The 21,496-nt window shown below is 54.3% G+C and overlaps 1 protein-coding gene across 1 annotated transcript in view; it reads right to left on the minus strand.

The window, feature by feature from the left end:
• Positions 1 to 16,258: 16,258 nt before the first annotated feature.
• Positions 16,259 to 21,496, minus strand: part of TOR1A (torsin family 1 member A) — a 41,894-nt gene continuing 36,656 nt past the window's right edge. The window contains exon 5 of the mRNA XM_059658291.1: positions 16,259 to 16,302. Within this exon, the coding sequence (XP_059514274.1) occupies positions 16,274 to 16,302 (29 nt within the window). The 3' untranslated portion in view covers positions 16,259 to 16,273. The remainder of the gene's footprint in view (positions 16,303 to 21,496) is intronic.

Consider the following 21,496-nt stretch of genomic DNA (forward strand, 5'->3'; position numbering starts at 1 on the left):
CCTGGAGCTCCTAACATTCTTTGCCTGTGAAATGGGATCAGTGCCCCTGGCCTGAGGGTGAGGGGGCCTAAAGCGGGTGTGGGGGGCTCAAGCTTTCTGTCTTGGCCTGGGTCAAGGTTACACAGGTAGGGATATGTGTAAAATTCTCCCAGCTCTATCTTCAATCGTTACTTAATGTATATTCGCATCTCTTGTGTGTGTGTGTGTGTTACTGTATATCTTTTTTAAAATATATTTTATTGATTTTTTACAGAGAGGAAGGGAGAGAGAGAGAGAGAGAGCTAGAAACATCGATGAGACAGAAACATCGATCAGCTGCCTCCTGCACACCGCCCACTGGGGATGTGCCCGCAACCCAGGCACATGCCCCCGACCGGAATCGAACCGGGGACCCTTCAGTCCGCAGGCCGACGCTCTACCCACTGAGCCAAACCGGTTTTGGCTGTCTATCTTTTAAAAGCCCACAGAAGTTCGGCCGTCATAACTGTGCATCTCTGAGCAGCGGGAGCTGCAGTGTCAGAAGCCCAGGCAGCCGCCCCCCGCTCCCCGTCCCTGGCATTTCCGGAGGCTGGAGACCCGGGCCTTGGGCGGTCATTGTCTGACTTCAGAGGAGGCTGGGAGAGGGGAGGAAGTGGCCCCCCTCGCCCACTGGCTTCTGACCTCAGCGCGTATCGCTGGGGCTTTCTCCAGCCAAGGATGGGGAAACGGCAGTGATTAAAGAAGCCAAACACAAGAAAGTCCTGGGAGTGACTTGTAGGTCAGATTGGTCTCGTGGTCAGCACACAGCAGCATCCCTCCTGCGGGAAGCGGTGTTTGGGAAACGCGGTCTACGGAAGAGGCGACCGTGGGTGGGTGAGCTCGTCCTGACGGCTCCGCCGCCCCCCCCCCCCCCCCCCCGGCAGAGGCCCACCAGGGGGGACTCCTGCAGCCCCCTCCCGATGAGCCATTCCATGAAGGACTGTTGTTTTTGTCTCCCAGCTCACCTCTCTCTCCTTCCTTCCTTTGGGGAATCACACCCTTCCTTCAGGACTTGCACTCCTATGGCCTGTGATTCTGGTGGGCCAGCCAATGGGTGCTCTCCATTTTCTTAGGATGGGGTAGCCATGTGACCCAGCCCAGCCCATTGCAATGTTACTGGCCTCCGGACACTGATTAGTCCAAGCACAGCCAATCAGTGGCCTTCCCTGGGAGGTTCTATTCTGACACTGATGGGCCCCTCTGGCCCCAGGACCGGCCCGGGGGCAGTATTGGCCCGGAGCTGTGTGCAGCCATTTCCCCTCCTCCCATGGAGGAGGCCGTATCCTGGAGGAGACAATGAGGCTCCATCCTCTGACTCACCCGGAATCTAGGAGTTTCCTTTTTTGCTTAAACAAAACATCAGTCAAGTCACGGCTCTCCTCTGCGTCAAACTCTGCAGTGGCTCCCATCTTACTCAGAGAAAAGCCAAAGTTTGGACAACGGCTCATGGCCCTGTCCCATCTGGTCCCCATCTGGTTCTCTCCGAGCTCCTCTCTCACTCCTTCCCCACCTCCCTCAGTCAGCCAGTCACATGGCCCTCCTCGCTGGTCCTCACACACCCCGCCCCGCCACACTCTGTCCTCCTCTGGCCTCCGCTCCGGCTGATGGCTCTGCCTGGGGCTCCGGTCCCCCAGGACCACTCTAAGCCCCTTCCTCAGTTCTGCGGCCGGTCCCCACCGCCCTTCCCTGCCTCTACTTTCTCTTTTCTTTCCAGGGCACAGTCACTCAATGGCTGACACACTTTAGAATGTGTTTAGTATCCTATGTGTGACACCTGGCTTCCTGGGGCACCTCAAGCTTTGGTCCTGTGTCTGACATACATGCACCACTGCCATTTGTTGAATTGAAGTAAGCTAATTGGATTTCTTTTTTCTTTTCTTTTCTTTTGTAACCAAAGGAGTCTAGACCAGTGTTTCTCAACCTTCTGGCCCTTTAAATACAGTGCCTCATGTTGTGACCCAACCATAAAATTATTTTCGTTGCTACTTCATCACTGTCATGTTGCTACTGTTATGAATCGTCATGTAAATATCTGATATGCAGGATGGTCTTAGGTGACCCCTGTGAAAGGGTCGTTCAACCGCCAAAGGGGTCGCGACCCACAGGTTGAGAACCGCTGGTCTAGACCAAGGTAAGTGAGCTCCAGAATTTTGTTCTGGGCCCTGAGTCCTGCTCCCCCCACCAACTGCCCCCACTCCTTGGAATGCCCTGAGAGCCTGGCTACCTCTCCTGACCCACAGAGAGCCTGGGGGGAGGCCTGTGTGTCCCTGAGCAGGACCGGCTGCTGGGCGCCGGGCTGGGACCAGAACAGATGCCTGGGGCATTGCCAGGGCCCCGCTTCTGACAGCCAGGATTGGAAAAGACAGGTGAGATTTTAGATTCAGTTAATTTGCATATCGACAGCTCAGACGCTCATCCAGCGGCGTAGAAACACAGCGCTGACACTGACCGATAAGGATTCAGGGTGAGTTAGGACTGGCAGCTGCCCATCAGCGAAGCAGGCGGATTCGCGGCCACATGCCAGACTGCCGGCCTGGCCCCGACGCCCATCTGAGACAACCAGATGGCCTCAGGGGTGATGCCCTCTCCCTTAAAGACCATGGGCAAAGGGTGATGGCCGCTGTCCATTTCTCAGGGTCACTGGGCTCTGCCCTCTTACCCGACCTGGCTAATCAGGGACACCGTGGTGTTCCACCCCCCAGGGAGCGAGGACTATGAGACCTGGTGCGGAGAGGTGGGCCTGGGGCCAGGTTGGTGGCGGTATTTGCCGAGGGTCAAGGTGGCTGTTCTCGTCACAGCGGCAGCAGTGGTCTAGCCATGGGCTGTGGGCTCGGGCCCAGAGGAACTGGCCCGTGGTAAGCACTGGAGGGGCAGCAGCGTTTAATGCGTCATGTCCTGACCGTGTTTCCTGAGTCGGGAAATGCCCAGGGAGCGCATCCTCTCGGGACTGAGCAATCGCAGGGCTGCTCCGCCCTAACATCCAGCGGCGAGAAGAGGCCAGACGGCCGCACCTGGAATACGGCCCAGCCCTGAAGAGGAGTGACAGGAGTGACATGCGTCAGTGGATTTAACCCGAAAGCCGTTCTGCTGAGAGAGAGAAGCCAGACACAAAAACCCCATATATTGCCTGACCGGCGTGGCTCAGTGGCTGAGCATCGATCTACGAACCAGGAGGGCACGGTTTGATTCCCAGTCAGAGCACATGCCTGGGCTGGGGGCTCGATCCCCAGTGGGTGCGTTCAGGAGGCAGCCGATCAGTGATGCTCATCATTGATGTTTCTCTCTCTCCTCTCCCTTCCGCTCCAAAATCAATTTAAAAATATTTTCAAGGCCAGTGTACCCAGAGGTCAGAGTGGGACCATCCAGTTTGCAGCTCCGAGGAACCATAAAGGACACACTCAGGGGGCAGACTCAGTGAGCACCAAAGCCCCATCGAAGCAAGTCTTGCCCCGGAGGGGTGTCTCCAGCACAGAAGTTCTCCCAATGCAGACACAGCTGATTCTCACAGCCAATTGGCCTGGAGGTCAATTCCTCCCAGTGATACCTACAACAATCAAGGCTTAACTACAACAAGACTGTGCACAAAGACCACAAGGGGGTGCACCAAGAGTGTCCTCCTCAGGTAATTGAGGAGGCTGAACCACTGGGCCCTAGAGGACACTTAGCACAGAAAACAACTTTATCAACACAGGGAAGCATAAAAAATGTGGAGACAAAGAAACAGGACACAAATGACAGAAATGGAGGAAAGCAAACTACTGGACATAGAGTTCAAAACCACACTTTTAAGGTCTTTCAAGAATTTTCTAGAAACTGCCGATAAACTTAATGAGACCTACAAGAAATCTAATAAGACCCTCAAGGTTGTGATAAAGGACCAACTAGAAATTAAGCATACACTGACTGAAATAAAGAATATTATATAGACTCCCAATAGCAGACCAGAGGAGTGCAAGAATCAAGTCAACGATTTGAAATATGAAGAAGCAAAAAACACCCAACCAGAAAAGCAAAATGAAAAAAGAATCCAAAAATACGAAGATAGTGTAAGGAGCCTCAGGGACAGCTTCAAGCGTACCAACATCCGAATTATAGGGGTGCCAGAAGAAGAGAGAGAGCAAGATATTGAAAACCTATTTGAAGAAATAATGACAGAAAACGTCCCCCACCTGGTGAAAGAAATAGACTTACAAGTCCAGGAAGCGCAGAGAACCCCAAACAAAAGGAATCCAAAGAGGACCACACCAAGACACATCATAATTAAAATGCCAAGAGCAAAAGACAAAGAGAATCTTAAAAGCAGCAAGAGAAAGAAACTCAGTTACCTACAAGGGAATACCCATATGACTGTCAGCTGACTTCTCAACAGAAACTTTGCAGGCCAGAAGGGAGTGGCAAGAAATATTCAAAGTGATTAATGCCAATAATCTACAGCCAAGATTACTTTATCCAGCAAAGCTATCATTCAGAACTGAAGGTCAGATAAAGAGCTTCACAGATAAGGAAAAGCTTAAAGAGTTTATCACCACCAAACCAGTATTATATGAAATGCTGAAAGGTGTCCTTTAAAAAGAGGAAGAAGAAGAAAAAGGTAAAGATACAAATTATGAACAACAAATACACATCTATCAGCAAGTGAATCTGAAAATCAAGTGAATAAATAATCTGATGAACAGAATGAACTGGTGATTATAATAGAATCAGGGACATAGAAAAGGAGTGGACTGACTATTCTTTGGGGGGAAAGGGGTGTGGGAGATTCGGGAAGAGACTGAACAAAAATTGTGTACCTATGGATGAGGACAGTGGGTGGGGAGTGAGGGCGGAGGGTGGGGTGGGAACTGGGTGAAGGGGAGTTATGAGGGGAAAAAAGAGGAACAAATGTAATAATCTGAACAATAAAGATTTAATTAAAAAAATATCTTCAAAAACCCACATCTTGTATGATCCGATTTACATGAAATGCTTGCAGTCCGCAAGTCCATGGAGAGAGAGAGCAGATTGGAGGTTGTCAGGGTGGTGGTGGAGGGGGATGGGAGGCACTTTTAAGGCAAACGGGCTCTTCTCTGGGGAAGATGAAAGTTCCGGATCTGGACAGCGGGGGTGGCTGCACAACCGAATCTCACTTTTTAAACGGCTAGTTTTACACCGAAACGAAAAGAGAGAAGCCAGGGCCACGGCTGCATCTACACGGCTAACCCGGTGTGTGCCCAGAGCCTGAGTGTGTGCATGAAACGCCGGCGAATTTCTGGGGCCAGTGAGGTGCCCAACCCGTCCCCGGTCCCAGGGGAGAGGCACCCATGTGGCTGTCCCAGGATCTGACGGAGCCCATCTCTGCTCCCGGACTCGGCCTCAGGCCCCGTCACTGCTGCAGGGAGCCCTGGACATGCATGCAGCGGGGACATGACACAGCTGACCCGACAGGCGGTGGGGGAGGAGGGAGAGCAGATGAGGGAGGAAGGACAGCAGATGGGGGAGGAGGGAGAGCAGGAATGTTTGTCTCAGCACAACCGGCTGCCAAGATCTTTCCAGGGAAGCTGCTGCTGGCACCCTGAGCGTGGTTCCAGGCAGTGGCTCCGGGCTCCGTGCGAGCCAGGACCCTCCCTGCCGAGCTGCCCAGGCATCAGGCGAGCACACGTGACCCCCCCCCCCCACCGCCGCCGCTGTGTCCCGGGGGCAAGGCCAGTGTCCAGCTCCAGCCACATCAGGAACCCATTTCCGAGGGGGCCCTGGTGGGGAGGTCCGCATTCCTGGGATCATGTTCTGCCAGCAAGGGCTCAGGGGACAGTGGCTGGGCTTTTCCAGGCCGGAGTGATGGGAACCTTCCCACTCCTTCAGCAGCTTCCAAGATGGAAAGCCTCCTCAGTTCCCCAGGAGCACCGCCCTCCCCTCGGGCCCTGGTCCCAGAGACAGGGTTTGATGGCCGGGTTTGGGAACTGATCGTCCACATCTGCCAGAGGCTGAAATGGCCAGGGGGCGAGGTGCGTGCTTCCTCCTGGAGCTGCTGATGCGAGGCGAGATGGCATCTGCAACCCCCCAGGGTCCCTCTCACCCTGAACCTGCCGGTTGGAGCTCACCACGTCCAGTAATAAAAACGCCAATCACAACAGCCGGGCGGCAGCTGTCCTGGGGGGCCCCATCCAGGAGCCAGGCCCCTCCACACGTGCCTTACTGCTAAACCTGCCTGTTTTATCGCCAGCATCGCCAGCATCGCCAGCATCGTCAGCATCGTCGTCACCCTGTGGCAGGTTCACTTCGTGGGTGGAAAAGGAGGCCAGGGCTACAGGCGACCTTCTCTAAGGTCACAGACCTGGCAGAGGTGGAGCTGTCCCACGCCAGAGCCTGCGCTCTGACCCCCCAGGAGGAGCCGAGGTTTGGATGCCGGCCAGCCTCTTGCACAATTCTCCTTGTTCAAAATTCCTTCCTTAGGCCCAGCCGCATCTGCCCTTGGTGGCCACAGAGAGCACACAAGCTCCCTCCTCCTCCCCACTGCGCTTCAGAAATCGGGAGGACTCACCGGGTGCCCCCTAGATCCTCTCTTCCTGGCACACCCCTCCCATGCCGTCAGCGTGTATGCTCGGGTCCCAGGCTTTCCAGCCCTCACGACCCGGCTGGCAGAGGTCCCTCTTAGAGGGGCCACCGCCCCGCGTGCCAGGGAACCAGCTCAGACCGGAGGGCGCCCTCACCCCTTGCTGGAGACCCCTCACTATCCCAGCGCGGGAGGAAGTGTGACCCTAAGCTGGTCTGGTTCCATGATGTGTGGGCCTCGGGCAAAACGAAAAACGCAAAACCCCTTGTTCAAAAGTGAAGGGTTTCAAGATGACAAGAGCATGCCCTGAGCACAGGACGCCGTGGAACCTGCCAGATCCCAGCTCAGCGTGACTCAGCACCAGGTGAGGAAGAAAGGCTTGCCCTCGCGGAGCCAGGGGAGAGATGCCATCGGAGCGTGACAGGGCCAATCTTCAGCCCCACCTCAACGGGGGCCAACATCTGCGCACAAATCCCGCGCGAACAGCAGCTCGCATTTCTGAGTGCGCCCCCCAAGCCAGGCCTCATGTAATATCGTTGTGTTTATTATCTATTTCATTTTATATTTTTTATTGATTTCAGAGAGGAAGGGAGAGGGAGAGAGAGGAATAGAAACGTCAATGATGAGAGCGAATCATTGATCAGTTGCCGCCTGCACGCCCCACCCTGGGGATCGAGCCCACAACCCAGGCATGTGCCCTGACCACGAATTGAACCGTGACCTCCCAGTTCATAGGTCGATGCTCACCCGCTGAGCCACGCCAGCAGGGGGTCATGTAATATCTTTTTAAACAGCACTTATATAATGTTCATCACGTGCCCAGGAAATATAAACGTATTCATCACACCGTCTGGTTAAGGTGGGTACTGTCATTATTCCCATTCTATGGATGAGAAACTGAGGTACGGAGTAGTTGAGTGACTTACCAGTCACATAGCTAGTCCGTACTCATAACACCATTACCTCCAGTTCCCAGAGAGGGTTCCTGGGGCTCAGGGAAGAGAAAACAACCGCAGTAAAGAGGTCACCCGTGGAGGCTGGGGGTCCAGACCACAGGTGCGGAGCCCACGCCCTGAGCCCCTTGCACCTAGCCTCTACCAAACACCCAGGTCACATGCCTGTAGGTGTGGAATAGCATCCCCCCAAAAGGATATGTCCAAGTCCTAACCCCACCCCCCGGTGCCCATGAACATGACCTTATTCGGAAATGGGGTCTGAATTAGTCAAGGGGAGAGAGAGAAAAAGAGAGAGAGGGTGGGGGAGAGGGAGAGAGAGGGAGAGAGGTATTTATCATGAAGAACCGGCTCATGCAACTACAGAGGCTGAGGAGGCATCGGCCATCTGCAAGTTGAGTTCACTGATTCAAACACTAGCCTCACCCAGAAGCCATGGGCGATGCTGGCACCACGGGGCGGCCAGACATCTACCAGCGCGGGGTCTCTGCAGATGTCCTTAGGTTAGGGATCTTGAAATGGAACATCTTGGATTGAAGGAGCACTAAACCCAGTGGCAGGTGTTCTTATAAGAGAAAGGAGGGGGGGGGGTCAAACGGACAGACACAGAGGAAAGGTCATGTGGAGGGAGACGGAGGCCGAGATTGGCCGGATGCCGCCACAAGCCAAGGGTTGCCAGCAGCCCCCAGGAGAGAGATGAGATGAGATGAGAGGGCCCCTCAGAGCCTCTGGAAGGAACTGGGGGCCGGGCGGGGGCCAGGCGGGCTCTTCTGCCCTTGGTGGTTTTTCTGGGTGGTCTATCAATTAAAGCAGCATGAGACAGACTAACACATTTAATGACACACATACGTCTGGGAGCCCCACATACATGAGCGGTTCAGAGACAAAGCTAAGACGAGAATTATTTGGCATCTGGAGCTGAGGGGGAGGCAAGGCGCCTTGGGGTGCAGGAAGCCGCTCACAATATGATAAGAAAAGCAGATGTTCCGGAATTAAAAGTTTGCCCTGCCCTGTAGCTGGGTCATAAAAAGTTATTTCTGGTGGTTACTTTTTTTACTTTTTAAAAGGCCCCCATTTAAATTCTTGGAGAGCTAAACATTCCTCTGGCCTCCACAGGCTCTCCATCGCCTTCACAGGGAGCTCACAGGCCAAAGCGCACAGGCTGGGGAGGGGCTGGCTCTGACCCCTGCAGACCCCGCCCAGCGGCACCCGGGCCTCGGGCCTCTGGCCTGCAGGACCGCGGGAGAATGAGAGGCTGTGGCCGAGAGGCACCAGCGCACGGTCACTGGCGACAGCGGCCCTGGGAAACTGACGCGCCACCCTCCTGTGCTCCTGAACGCCTTCGCGTGTCCGCGGGACCCGTGCTCCTGCTGGGTGGCCCTCCAGGGAGAGCTGGCTTCCTATCATTCAACCGAAGACGGAAGATGGACTTCACAGATCCTGCCAACGTGAAAATAAACCCAGTGGTTCTCAACCTTCCTCATGCTGAGACCCTTTAATCCAGTTCCTCATGTGGTGGTGACCCCCAACCATAACATTATTTTCGTTGCTACTTCATGACTGTAATTTTGCTACTGTTATGACTCACAATGTAAATATCTGATATGCAGGATGTATTTAGGCAACCCCCTGTGAAAGGGTCGTTTGACCCCCCAAAGGGGTGACGACCCACAGGTTGAGAACCGCTGCTACGGCCCCTTCCTGGACGCCCAGAAGCCCAGGGGCTGCCGGTGAGAAGTGTCTCCTGATTCAACAACTTGCTTACAGACAAGGAGCCAGGGAGAGGGGGAGGCCAGCGGGTCACCCGTGGAGGAGAACATTTCTATATATATATTTCAGAGAGGAAAGGAGAGAGAGATAGAAACATCAACGAGAGAATCATTGATCGGCTGCCTCCCGCACACCCCACACTGGGGATCGAGCCCACAACCCAGGCATGTGCCCTGACCGGGAATCAAACCGTGACCTCCTGGTTCATAGGTTGACGCTCAACCCCTGAACCACGCCAAAATGTTCTCTTTTAACCCGTAATCAATCAATACTTTTACATGACGAATGAGCTAGTTTATGTTTTCCATATCAGGTCTTCAGAACCAGGTCCAACGTGTCCTCCCATAGCACGCCTCGTGCGGGCTCCCCACGCCTGGCTCAGGGCCCACACAGCGGACAGCGCAGCTCTGCAGACATTGTCAGAAAACGTCTGTCGTCGGTGTTTTATTTCTTTAAGACACGTGGCCCGAAGGTCACAGATGTGATGAGGATCTCAGAGGAAAGGGAGGCCTTTCCAGACCTCGAGGCCTGTACAGGGAGATAGCAAAGCTGCTTTTGCGGCCCAGCAGCTGGGGAGCAGGAAGGAGCACAGGCCCGGGCCAGTGCCTGGTTACTGCAGGCATCACCGCTTTCTGTCTGAATGCCATCCGCCACCTCTCTGAGTCTCGCTTTTCCCGTCTCTGAAATGGGCGCGATCACATGCTTGCTCTGAGGATTACCGAGCGCATCAGGGAGCATGGAGCCTTGTGCCTGGCGTTACATTGCCAACTGTCCCTGCTGTTGGTGTTGGTTTTAACAACTGAGATGCGACGGAGCCCAAAGGCTGGGGATGGGCGTGTGAAGTTTCCTCGCCCTCCACCGATGGTCAGTCCCCTGTGGGTAGAGACTGGCAAAGAACTAATTCTGCGCTGGGCCGGGGTGGCTCAGTGGTTGAGCGTCGACCTATGAACCAGGAGGTCGCGGTTTGATTCCCTGTCAGGTCAGGGCACGTGCCCAGGTTTGGGCTTGATCCCCAGTGTGGGGCCAGCAGGTGGCAGCCGATCAACCATTCATCATTGATGTTTCTGTCTTCCTCTCTGAAATCAATAAATATATATCTATATATATTTTTAAAAAGAACTAATTACCCTGCAACAGAATGAGACCCACGATGTGTATGTACCAGGTGCAAAGAGAAACACAGAGGAGAAAGGGGTGGGAGGTTGCTGGGTCCCAGGAACCTGACTGGCTGGTTGGGCGCCAAAGCGTGTACTGCGCATGCCCAGAATGTGAGCCCAGCCTGAGCACCGTTGAGGGGGTGAGGGGGCTCCCCCTCCACCACACACACCTGTAGACACCCCTCCTCTATTTCCTGGGCCCACCCCCCACGGACACAACTGATTGGACAGCAGAGAGCACCAGACCACAGGCAGCCAATAGGAGGCTACCCAGCAGCCAATGGCATCAACAGCTGGGAGAGCTCCGCCGAGCAGGTGCTGCAGGTGCAGGTGCAGGTGCGAGGGGAAGCCGCTCAGGGCGGGAGGCAGGTGGGCGGGCGGAGAAGGGGTGGGAGCAGGGTGAGCTCAGCGGCCCGAGGGGTCCCTGCGAGCAGCGGGAGCGGTGCCAGGAGCGGTGCGGGGGACACACAAGTCCCTCCGTGTATCCGCGCGGGGGCCTGGCCAGCCCCGGAGTCCTCACCCGCGTCCCCACGCTCCACCTTGGACCCCCGCATCCTCATCACCGGCATCCCCACCGCGAGCCCCTCTATCCCGGGTGAGCTCCGCCCTAGCAACGGTGAGCTCCGCCCTAGCAACGCCACAACAACCCGTTGCTCCCACCCCACCGGTCAGCGCGGTCTGCCGCCTGCTCTGCTGGGCTCCGCGTCCACCAGAAGCCAAGGCCCCACGGAGCCATTTCCAATCCGGCCTGTCCTGTGGGACCGCAGGGGGAAGACTTCTTCCGTGCCAGGTGCCAGCCTCTCACTGCTTCCCTGCCCCGCCCCCACCCTGCCTCCACCACCACGCAGGCCTCCCTGCTCTCACCTGGCCCGGAGGAGCAGGGTACTGACCCAGACCAGCCCCTTGCAGCCAGCAGCCCCGCCTCACTGCGTGTCTGCTGCCAGGCCTTCTCTGGGCACGATCCTGGCCCCGGGGGCCACCAGGGATGGGGTGTGTCGCTGTCGAGCAGCTTGGAGGCAGCAGCTGAGAGGACAGACCACCCAGCCCTCGGGGAGGGGCCGACCGGGGCTGAGCAGGCTGCTGGGTTTCAGGAGGAGGGAAGGCCTGGCAGCAGAGAACAGCCCCCCTCACCCCCCTCCCCCAGGGCAGCCGAGAGTCAGCTTCCGCCGTGAAGCTCGGTGAAAACCGAATAATGATTATATGACGAGATGGGTGGTCAGAATGGCTCACTTGACCTGCCAGACACCGTGCCCAGGGCTGTGCGAACATGGGCTCCTGGTCCTCTCGCCACAACCCTCGGAGGTGGGTCCATCAGTCTCCCCACGTTAGAGACGCGGGGATTGAGGTCCGGGGAGTGAGGTGCCCCTCTGTTTCTGTGCTAACTGCAGCCGCGTGCATAGCTGCTCAGGTGCGAGAGAAAGGCCTCAGAGCCCAGGCGAGGGCACCTGGCTGGGAGGGGCTGACGCCCGGAGCGGGTGGAGGCCCTCGGGCTGATCTCCATGGGCCCGGCTGGAGCTCCGACCTCCCAGGGTCTGAGTGTCCAAGCTGGGCTGTCATCTCAGAACTGAGGTCAGGTATCATGCGCTCTGCCATCGGCTGCTCAGCCCGAGCACTGGGTGGGGAGGTGGGGGAGAGCGGGTCCGGAGAAGTTCCGAGCTTGGAGCCTGGAAAGGACCAGCTATGTCCCTTGCTATTCCCTCCCATCCCCCGGCACAAGCTGCAGCCCGGGACCCAGGCAGCCCCTGGGACCCTCCGGGGACCCTGACCCTCCTATCTCATCATTAACAAACCCTCCCTTGCTGGGGGCGGCACAGTTTTCGGCTCCTGAATTGCACGCTATCCTAGAGGGGGCATGCTTCCCCCTCCAGGCTGGATGCCGGGTTTGCACCCAGCTGTCAGTCATTCCCCAGTGCTCCACAGTCCAGCCACGCCCCCCCAAAAGCAGGTGAAAGTGACAGGCCTGTGACCATACGCCAGGCCGAGTCGTCACGGGAACCAAGGGCAGGTGAGGCCCCAGAACAGCCATTTCTGAAGGTCGCAGAATTACATGGGAGAGCAGGGGTGCCTCGCCAGCTCGCTCATTCATTCATTCATTCATTCATCCGTTAAACACCTGACCCCTGAGCGCTGTGTGTGCCAGACACTGTGCTGGGTGCTAGGGACACAGGGGTCATGTCAGAAGCACCCCGACATTAGGAGTGGTTTGAAGCTCTCGGTGAGGCAGGCCTTGACCTGTGACCTCTCCAACCCAGGCCTGAGTTCTGCTGAGGCAGCCTGGGCCCACTCCCACCTCTTACCCATCCCCTGGCGCCTCTGCCTGAGCTCATCCGGTGCTGACTTCAGCGACGTCACGCTGGAGGCCTCGCAGCTCGGAATCCGGGGGGCCTAGGGGCTCGCTCTCTCCTCCCTCGTCTCAAGCATGACTCAGCGGGCAGGACCCGGCTGTGGTAAGGCTCTCCACTTTTATGCAATCGCTTTCTTCACTCCAACCACAGCCTGGGGGCGGGGCCCCTCCTTGGCCTCTCCACCCGCTGAAGGTCGAGGTTCAGACGCTGGCACATAAAGATGCTCTCTGCTGGGGTCACGGCCAGTCCTCAGGAAGTGCCACAGTGGGGAAAGCCCCGCTCCAGAGACACCCTCTGCCCTGCGTCACTAGGTCCCCCGCCCTCTGCCCTCCTCTCTCCTCCCCCCACCCCTCCCTCTCCTTTTCCTCATCTCCAACCAAGAAAGTGACCTCATAGCCAAATTCAACTGGTTAGGGATGGGACATATGATTTTTCCCAAGGGCATCTGTATTTCTGAAAAAGAAAGCCTGGTCGCCCAGCCGGCATGGCTCAGTGGTTGAGTGTCGACCTATGAACCAGGAGATCACAGTTTGATTCCTGGTCAGGGCACAGGCCCAGGTTGTGGGCTCAATCCCCAGTGGGAGGCATGCCAGAGGCAGCCAATCAATGATTCTCTCTTATCATTGATGTTTCTATCTCTCTCTCCCTCTCCCTTCCTCTCTGAAATCAATAAAATATATCTATTTTTTTAAGGAAAACCTGGTCATAGACCCTTCATTCATTCATTCACTCATGGAGAGGTGGTAGCGCAGGTGAGAGCATGGTTTTGGGAGTCACACAACCTGGGGGTGTGCCCCAGCTCCACCGTTGCAACCCTGGCCTCCATCCCCTCATCTGGGCTGTGGTGAGGACTCAGGGGTGATGCACCCAGGGTGCCCAGGACAAGATGATGATAAGCCGGGTGCCCAGTGCACAGGGCTGGCACTTCCCTGAGGGCACACGGAGCCTTAGGGGAGACTCAGGCAGGAGGGTGAGCTGGCCAGATCTCTAGCTGCTGAGGGAGGGGGTGCCAGAGAGGAGGGGACCAGTGAGGAGGCTGATGCAGTCGCCTAGATACGAGGTGACGGGCCAGAACGGACAGGCCTCCGCCACAGGCTGGCTGCTGGGGTTAGAGAAACAGTGGCGTGGACTCCAGGAGGAGGGGGTGTTGCCTGGATTAGGACATGGGGAACTTCCTGGGTGCTGAGAAATGCTGTCTCCATCGGGTGTAGTTATGGGGATGTCTACATAGGTTAGAAAAAAATCATTGAGCTGTGCACTGAAGGTTTGTATATTCGACTTAGGTAAGTTGTATCTCAATAAAAAAAAATCCCAGTGCCCAGGCCTCTGACTAGAAGCGCTGAGCGGATGGGGCTGCCGTTTGCCGCGTTGGGAAGCCTGGACGAAATGGTGACAGGGGTGGGGGGGAGGAGTGGGGTGGCAGGGAGAGGAAGATCAAGAATCCAGCGTTGTGCTTAGCCACTGCCAGACAGTTCTGTGGTCCCAACCCTCCCCAGTATAAGCAATGCTGAGATGAACATCTTTGTGCCTTCAGATACAGTCCTACAGATGGAATTTCTGGACCAAAGCATAGAAGCATGTTTGTTTGTTTTTTTTAAATATATTTTATTGATTTTTCACAGAGAGGAAGGGAGAGAGATAGAGAGTTAGAAACATCGATGAGAGAGAAACATCGATCAGCTGCCTCCTGCACATCTCCCACCGGGGATGTGCCCGCAACCCAGGTACATGCCCTTGACCGGAATCGAACCTGGGACCTTTCAGTCCGCAGGCCGACGCTCTATCCACTGAGCCAAACCGGTTTCGGCAGAAGCATGTTTTTTAAGATTTGTTAAGTTCGCATTGCTCACAAGGTTTTATCCATTTGCATTTCTACCAGCATTCGTTCACTGGTTCGCCGGGAGGTCGCTGCCACGCCCCGTTCTGGAGCTCCAGGTCTGGTGTGTGTGTGTGTGTGGGGGGGGGCCCAGTCTGGTCGGGGGGACGAGGGAGCAGTGCAGGAGAAAGGACCCTCTTGTTCTAGTCAACCCTGAAGGGGTGCACAGACCAAACACATTTTCCCACGTTGGTCTGTCCTCTGCCCCCAGAGAAAGATGTTAGAGAGCCAGCGCTAACAATGCTGTCCAGCAGAGAGCTCCGTCGGGAAGAGCATCCAGAAAAGGGAACAGAATATGTGAAGGTCCTGCCCCGAGAAGCCCAGGGCAGGGGAGCAGGGCCAGGCGAAAGGTTGGACCTTCATCTCAAGAGCAGTGAGAACCACAGGAGAATTGTAAGCAGCCGAGGGATTTTTTAAAAATATATTTCTTTATTGATTTCAGAGAGGAAGGAAGAGGGAGAGAGGGTGATAGAAGCATCCATGATGAGAGAGAATAATTCCTCGGTTGCTCCCTGCAGGACCCACACTGGGGATCGAGCCCACAAGCCTGGCACGTGCCATGACCTCCTGGATCATAGGTCGACTCTCAACCCCTGAGCCACACTGGCCAGGCAGAGCATGGTTTGTAGTCGGCCAGAGCTAAGGTGACCTCAGGCCACCCTGATAGGGGTTCATTATTAAGCCGTGGAGAGGTGGCCAGAACACACAGTCACTTTTCGTTACAGCTATTGTGTCAACCCCAAACATCCACACATAGAGACAGTATACACCGAGAGAAAGGCCTGGAAGGCGGGACACCCAGCCAGGGACGGCGTTCATCTCTGGGGAGAAGACTGGAGAGGCGAGGGCAGACCCTCTCTCCTGAGTTCACGCCCCTCTGCATGTTGGAAGTTTCCATCACAGGCTCCTGGCTCCCACCCTCTGCACTGGCTTTGACTTCCGGTTTAGAGGCAACACAGGGTGTGGGGGAGTAGGTTGACTGACACCAGGAGGCAGCAAGAGACAAATCCAGAGGGTGGGGCTCCCCATAGAACATCTGGCCACTGTCAGTGTCTCCCACGGTCACTGCCCAGGCTGGATAAGTCTTTTTTTAAAAAAAAATATATTTTTATTGATTTCAGAGAGGAAGGGAGAGGGAAACATCAATGATGAGAGAGAATCATTTATCGGCTGCCTCCTGCACACCCCACATTGGGGATCGAGCCCGCAGCCGGGCATGTGCCCTGACCAGGAATCAAACCCGTGACCTCTTGGTTCCTGGGTCGATGTTCAACCGCTGAGCCACACCCGGCTGGGCTAGATAAGCCTTAATAAAACCTTGGTTTAGATAAAACGAGCATCCTCTGAAATGGAAACATGGAAGTCACGGACTGATGGTAAAGCAGGTCATGAAACAGAATATTTTGTTTTGTTCCCCAAATGCAGTCTCATTAAGATAATTAAATCAGCCCCTCCTGGGAACACTAAACATTCTCCAATGACACCCGTGGGCGGATATCTCGGTTCGTGAGTGTGTGTGTGGGTGAGCGTGTGTGTGGCTGGAGAAAGTTCCAGAAGGATCCTTTGGGGACAGCGATGATGTCTGGGTGGTGGTGTTTTTGCTTATTTTTGCTTCTTTGTATTCTCTAATTTTCTTCATGCACATGGCCTGTTTCTGTAATTTTTAAGAAAAATGTTTTATAATCTATACACCCATGACAGGTCCTTATTTTTCAAAACCCTCCAGTCAGAAGTCGTGATGGGAGCAGCCCGAGGCCCCCACCCTCCCTCTGTCAGACCTTCCTCGCTTGCTCAGGGCCTTTCGAAACCTCCGGGAGGTCTGAGGTGGACAGGCCACCCCACCCCACCCCCAGGAACAGCTGAGCCCAAGCAGGGCGCCTGGGCCGGAGGGGCCCCCAGAGCGCTGAGCTCTGGACCTCCCGGACTCGGACCACCTGGCGGGGCCTGATAACTCCCATCGCACGGGCGTGGGGTTCACCAAGGCCCGGGGTCCCTGCTTGTGCTGAGCCAGAGTACAGTGGGCGCCAGGACAGGGCCCGAGCGGGGACTCCCGCGTCTTGGCGCTCAGCGTTGCCAGATGGGGTTCAGATCCCGGCTCCTCCACCCTCGGGCAGAGGGCTGAGGGCCAGGTGCTTGAGGTGCCCACGCCTCTGCGCCCTGCAAGGACAGCAGCTGCCCGCCCCCGGGGAACACGTGGGCCGTGGGGCGTGAAGTGGGGGGCTGTGTGCAGGGCTCCTCGGGCCGCCGGCCAGTGCAAGTTCTCCCCCAGACTGGCGACCTCACTCATTCTGGTTCAGGGCCGCGTCTGGTTCCCCGTGACAGCCCAGCGCGAGGCTTAGCCCGAGACCGCTCCTGGCTGAGGGGAAAAGCAGCTGGAATGGAGGTGATCGGGTCCGTGGGAGACATGACCGTGGACCGTGCAACAGAAGATCCCTGACCTGAAGCGAAAAGGGGTGACGTGGCGGTGCTGTGGTGCCACAGGAGTGTCCCTGACCTTCGGAGATGCATGACGAGGAGGTTAGGGTCGACGTTGAACGCCAAGCGCGTGCAAACGGGTCAGTAAAAGCGGGAGAACGAGGCGGCTCAGTGGGAAAGTGCAGGCCGGTGGTCGCGGCAGGAGGCTGCTTGGGGCAGCACGCTTCCTACTTTTCTGAAGGTTCAGAAACATTCTTCCCGTCAAAATGAAATGCTATCAGTTTCTAGGAAGGAGGGTCTTGCTTTCTGTTGCATTAGGAATGGGCTTGGGGACCCCCCCCATCACTCTCGGGCCCCCCCAGCCAAGGGCCCCTGCTATGTGTTAACAGACACTTGGGCTGCCTGGGGGCCTCGCCTCGCTTCTCCATGCTGTTCCCAGAACCGCTACCAGCACACTTGCAGGACGGCCACCCCGACCCACCACCGGGACAGCTGGATCCGGGTCAGCGTCCTTGGTCTGGCCTTGCTGACCACTGTCCTCCAGGTGCCACTCAGCAGCCTCTGAGCGTCGCCCCCAAGCAGAGGCCCCCACTCTCTGACTAGCACCACAGGTGGCTCCACCCAGTTTAGATGGACTTCACCAACCAGCGTCATCCGTCTAGAACAGCCGTGGGCAAACTACGGCCCGCGGGCTGGATCCGGCCCGTTTGAAATGAATAAAACTAAAAAAAAAAAAAAGACCGTACCCTTTTATGTAATGATGTTTACTTTGAATTTATATTAGTTCACACAAACACGCCATCCATGCTTTTGTTCCGGCCCTCCGGTCCAGTTTAAGAACCCACTGTGGCCCTCGAGTCAAAAAGTTTGCCCACCCCTGGGCTAGAATCAAGCTCAGCATTGGGGAGGGTGGTCACAGTGCCCTTGGACACTGTTATAAGCACAGGACTTCTCCCAACACACACACACACACACACACACACACACACACACATCAGCGAGCCGGCAAGAAGCTGGGCCGTCCACCCACTGACGGTAGGTTAAAAATTTTTTTTCTTTTTGTTGTTGCTCCTCAGTGCAGTGGAAGAGGGGAAGAGACAGAGAGGAACATCGATGTGAAAGAGACACATAGATTGGCTGCCTCCTGCACTCACCCCAACCAGAGCCGGGGATCCAACCTGCAACCACATACTGTACGGTCTTATTTATACAAAATATCCAGAAGAGCAGAGCTACAGAGACAGAAAGTGCCTGAGTGGTTGGGGCGGGGGCAGGAAGTAAGAGTAAAGTGCATGAGGGATCATAAGGGATGATTCAATGTTTTAAAAATGGTTTACGTATGTTCATGGTTGCATAACTCTGTACATTTACCTAAAATCACTAAGTTGCACACATTAGAAAGTGAGCAATATGATATGCAAATGTGCCTCCGTCCTGTTATTTTTTCATGTCAGGGGGCTGGAACGTATTGACTGCTCTGTGTGCTGTTTTCAAAGAGCCTTATGCTTGGAAGGCTAGCCCCCCTCCAAGGGACCCATGGGGCCCCTAATCCTCACTCGCGAGATCTTATCCCTGCCCTCACCTCCTTTGCTCCGATCCTCACCACGGACCTGTTCTGCTCTGACTGAGCGGAATGTCCCCAGGGGAGGGAAGGGCCGCGTCTGTCTCGCTCACCCTCTGTCCCAGGGCCCCAGCACAGGGAAGCTGCTCTCTAAATACTTGTCTAATGAGTGAAGGATGGAAGGAATGGTGTGTCCCCCACCTGGGAGAAGGGGCAGGGTTTCTTGCTGTTTCTTTTACACGGTTGTCAAATATCTCAGCACTTTCCTTTCCCAGGCTGGGCATCTGGGACTCTGTACCCTGAAGGAGGGCATTGAAGTCTACTCTCACCTTCCTGGTTTGAAACCTTGACCTTGCTCCCTAGAACTGCTATATATATATATATATATATATATATATATATATATATATATATATATATATATATATATATATATATATATTTATTTATTTCAGAGAGGAAGGGGGAGGGGAAAAAGAAATAGAAACATCAATGATGAGAATCACTGATCGACTGCTCCTGCACGTCCCCTACTGGGGATCAAGCCTGTGCCCTGACCAGTAGAGCCATGACCTCCTGGTTCATAGGTTGATGCTCAACCACTGAAGTGCTTACTTTAGAGCAGGTTGAGCATTAGGGTCTAATGCTTCTACCATTTCTCAAAGGCCTACTGTATGCCAGGGACGTCGTGTGTATAAGTAATCTCATTCAAGCCTTGCACCAGTTCTCTGGACTAGGTGCTGTTACGACCCCTAGATTAAAGTCAGAACCTGAGGCCCAGAGAGGTGAAGACGTTGCCCAACTGGTCACACAGCTCAGAAGCAGAGCCAGGATGTGAACTCTGGGCCTTTATGCCAAAGTTCAGGCACTGGAGACTACACACGAATCCTTCCGACCGCCAGAGAGAGGGTGCACACACTTCTGGGTTGTTCAATGGAATGATGTCAATCAGACGTGGGAAGTGGAGTTTTCCTGAACCCCCTGTTGGCATCTGTCTTGATGCCTAAGAACTGCATCTTGGGTAATTTTAAGGACTAGAAAATCGCACTGTATCAACACCTGTGAATGGTATTGCTATTTCTACTAAGGGTCCTTTTCCTATCTGGGCGCTGTTTTCTACCTCTACCTGCGTCTCACGTCCTCAAATGATTGCTCTGCCTCTGCTTCTGTCTTGCAAAAATCGCCTTTTCCTTGTTTCAAGTTGCTGAGGCAAAAGAAAAAAAAAAAAAAAACAGGAAAAAAAAAAAAAAAAAAAAGGGCTCCTATTTATAACCCTGTGTGCTGGCGCCATCTAGTGGTTACACGTGGGAAGTACACCAGCCTCCTGAAAGCAGGCGAGACAAGATTTGGGGAAATGAATGCCTTTGTCTCAGGACAAAAATAGCACACTCTCCAGGTTACCAGAGGCCAGATTCTCCAGGCGTCATCAGGAACCTCTCTGGAGCCACGTTAACGCCTTTATTTAATTATAAACTATTTCGTCAAAGGAAATAACACTCCAGAAGTAATAGATGTTACGTTTTGCCATATTTCCCTCAGCTCTCTTTTTGTTGTTGTTAATCCTCACCCGAGGATATTTTCCCTTTGATTTTTAGAAAGAGTGGAGGGGAGGGAGAGAGACAGAGAGAGAAACATTGATGTGAGAGAGACACATCAATTGGTTGCCTCCTGCACACACCCCGACCAGGCCTCAGGATCGAGCCTGTAACAGAGGTATATGCCCTTGACTGGAATCGAACCCAGAACCCTTTAGTCCTCAGGCCAATGCTCTAACCACTGTGCAAGGCCAGCCATTGCATGTTTTCTTTCCACTTTAACTATACATGAATGTATCCATCAACAATGTGTAAATAAATGGTGTATTATATCCTAGCTGGTTTGGCTCAGTGGGTAGAGCATTGGCCTGTGGACTGAAGGGTCCTGGGTTCGATTCCGGTCAAGGGAATGTACCTGGGTTGTGGGCTCAATCCTCAGTAGGGGGCGTGCAGGAGGCAGCCCATTAATGATTCTCTCATCATGGATGTTTCTATCTCTCCCTCTCCCTTCCTGTCTAAAATCAATAAAAATATATTTTAAAAAGTTGCATGTAATATTATATTTAAAATCGTTTTTCTTAAAATATTAATGTTTATTGCATGTAAATGGCTAATCACTTTGTATCTACTGTCGGGTGATTCCTTCCACGACCCGCGTGGAGTAGGGTTCGGTATCTGAAAGAGGAGCCGCACAACAAATGAGAGAAAGAGACACGAGATAATTTTGCAATATTGGGGGACCAGGAGGGCAAGTCCAACTCAAGGAGAGGGACTTCCACTGATGCTCAGGCCGTTCCAACCTTTTATTTGGTCTAGGGTAGCCCTAGGGTGAGGAGGTTTATTTGGGGTAGCCCTAGGGTGAGGAGGTTTATTTGGGGTAGCCCTAGGGTAAGGAGGTTTGTTTGGGGTAGCCCTAGGATAAGGAGGTTTCAATGACACAGGGATCAGCGGACAAATTCCAGGAATAGATTAAGTATCTGATTAGCTCATCAATAGGTTTCCGGGAGTAGGCAGGGTATCTGATTAACAATAATCAACAAGAATCTACATAAGTATCTAAGGAATTAAGGGAACTAAGGTGGGGATGCTTCAACTATTATTACCTAAATTAACTGAGTGGTTCCTAGATTAACTGGGTGGTGCACAGCCCTGACCTTTACTAGGACTTCCAAGGGCTACTAGCTTTTGGGGGTCTCTGTCTAAACTCAGCTAGTGAGGACGACGAATGGTCTCCGGCAATCTACACTCTGGTAATGGATTTTGTATATTGTAAAAAAAAAAAAGGGGAAAAATGGTGTATTATGCATGCCCTTTTGCTACTTTTTCTTTTTCACTCA

The sequence above is a fragment of the Myotis daubentonii genome, chromosome 11 (assembly GCF_963259705.1).
Source record: "Myotis daubentonii chromosome 11, mMyoDau2.1, whole genome shotgun sequence".
NCBI lineage: Eukaryota > Metazoa > Chordata > Mammalia > Chiroptera > Vespertilionidae > Myotis > Myotis daubentonii.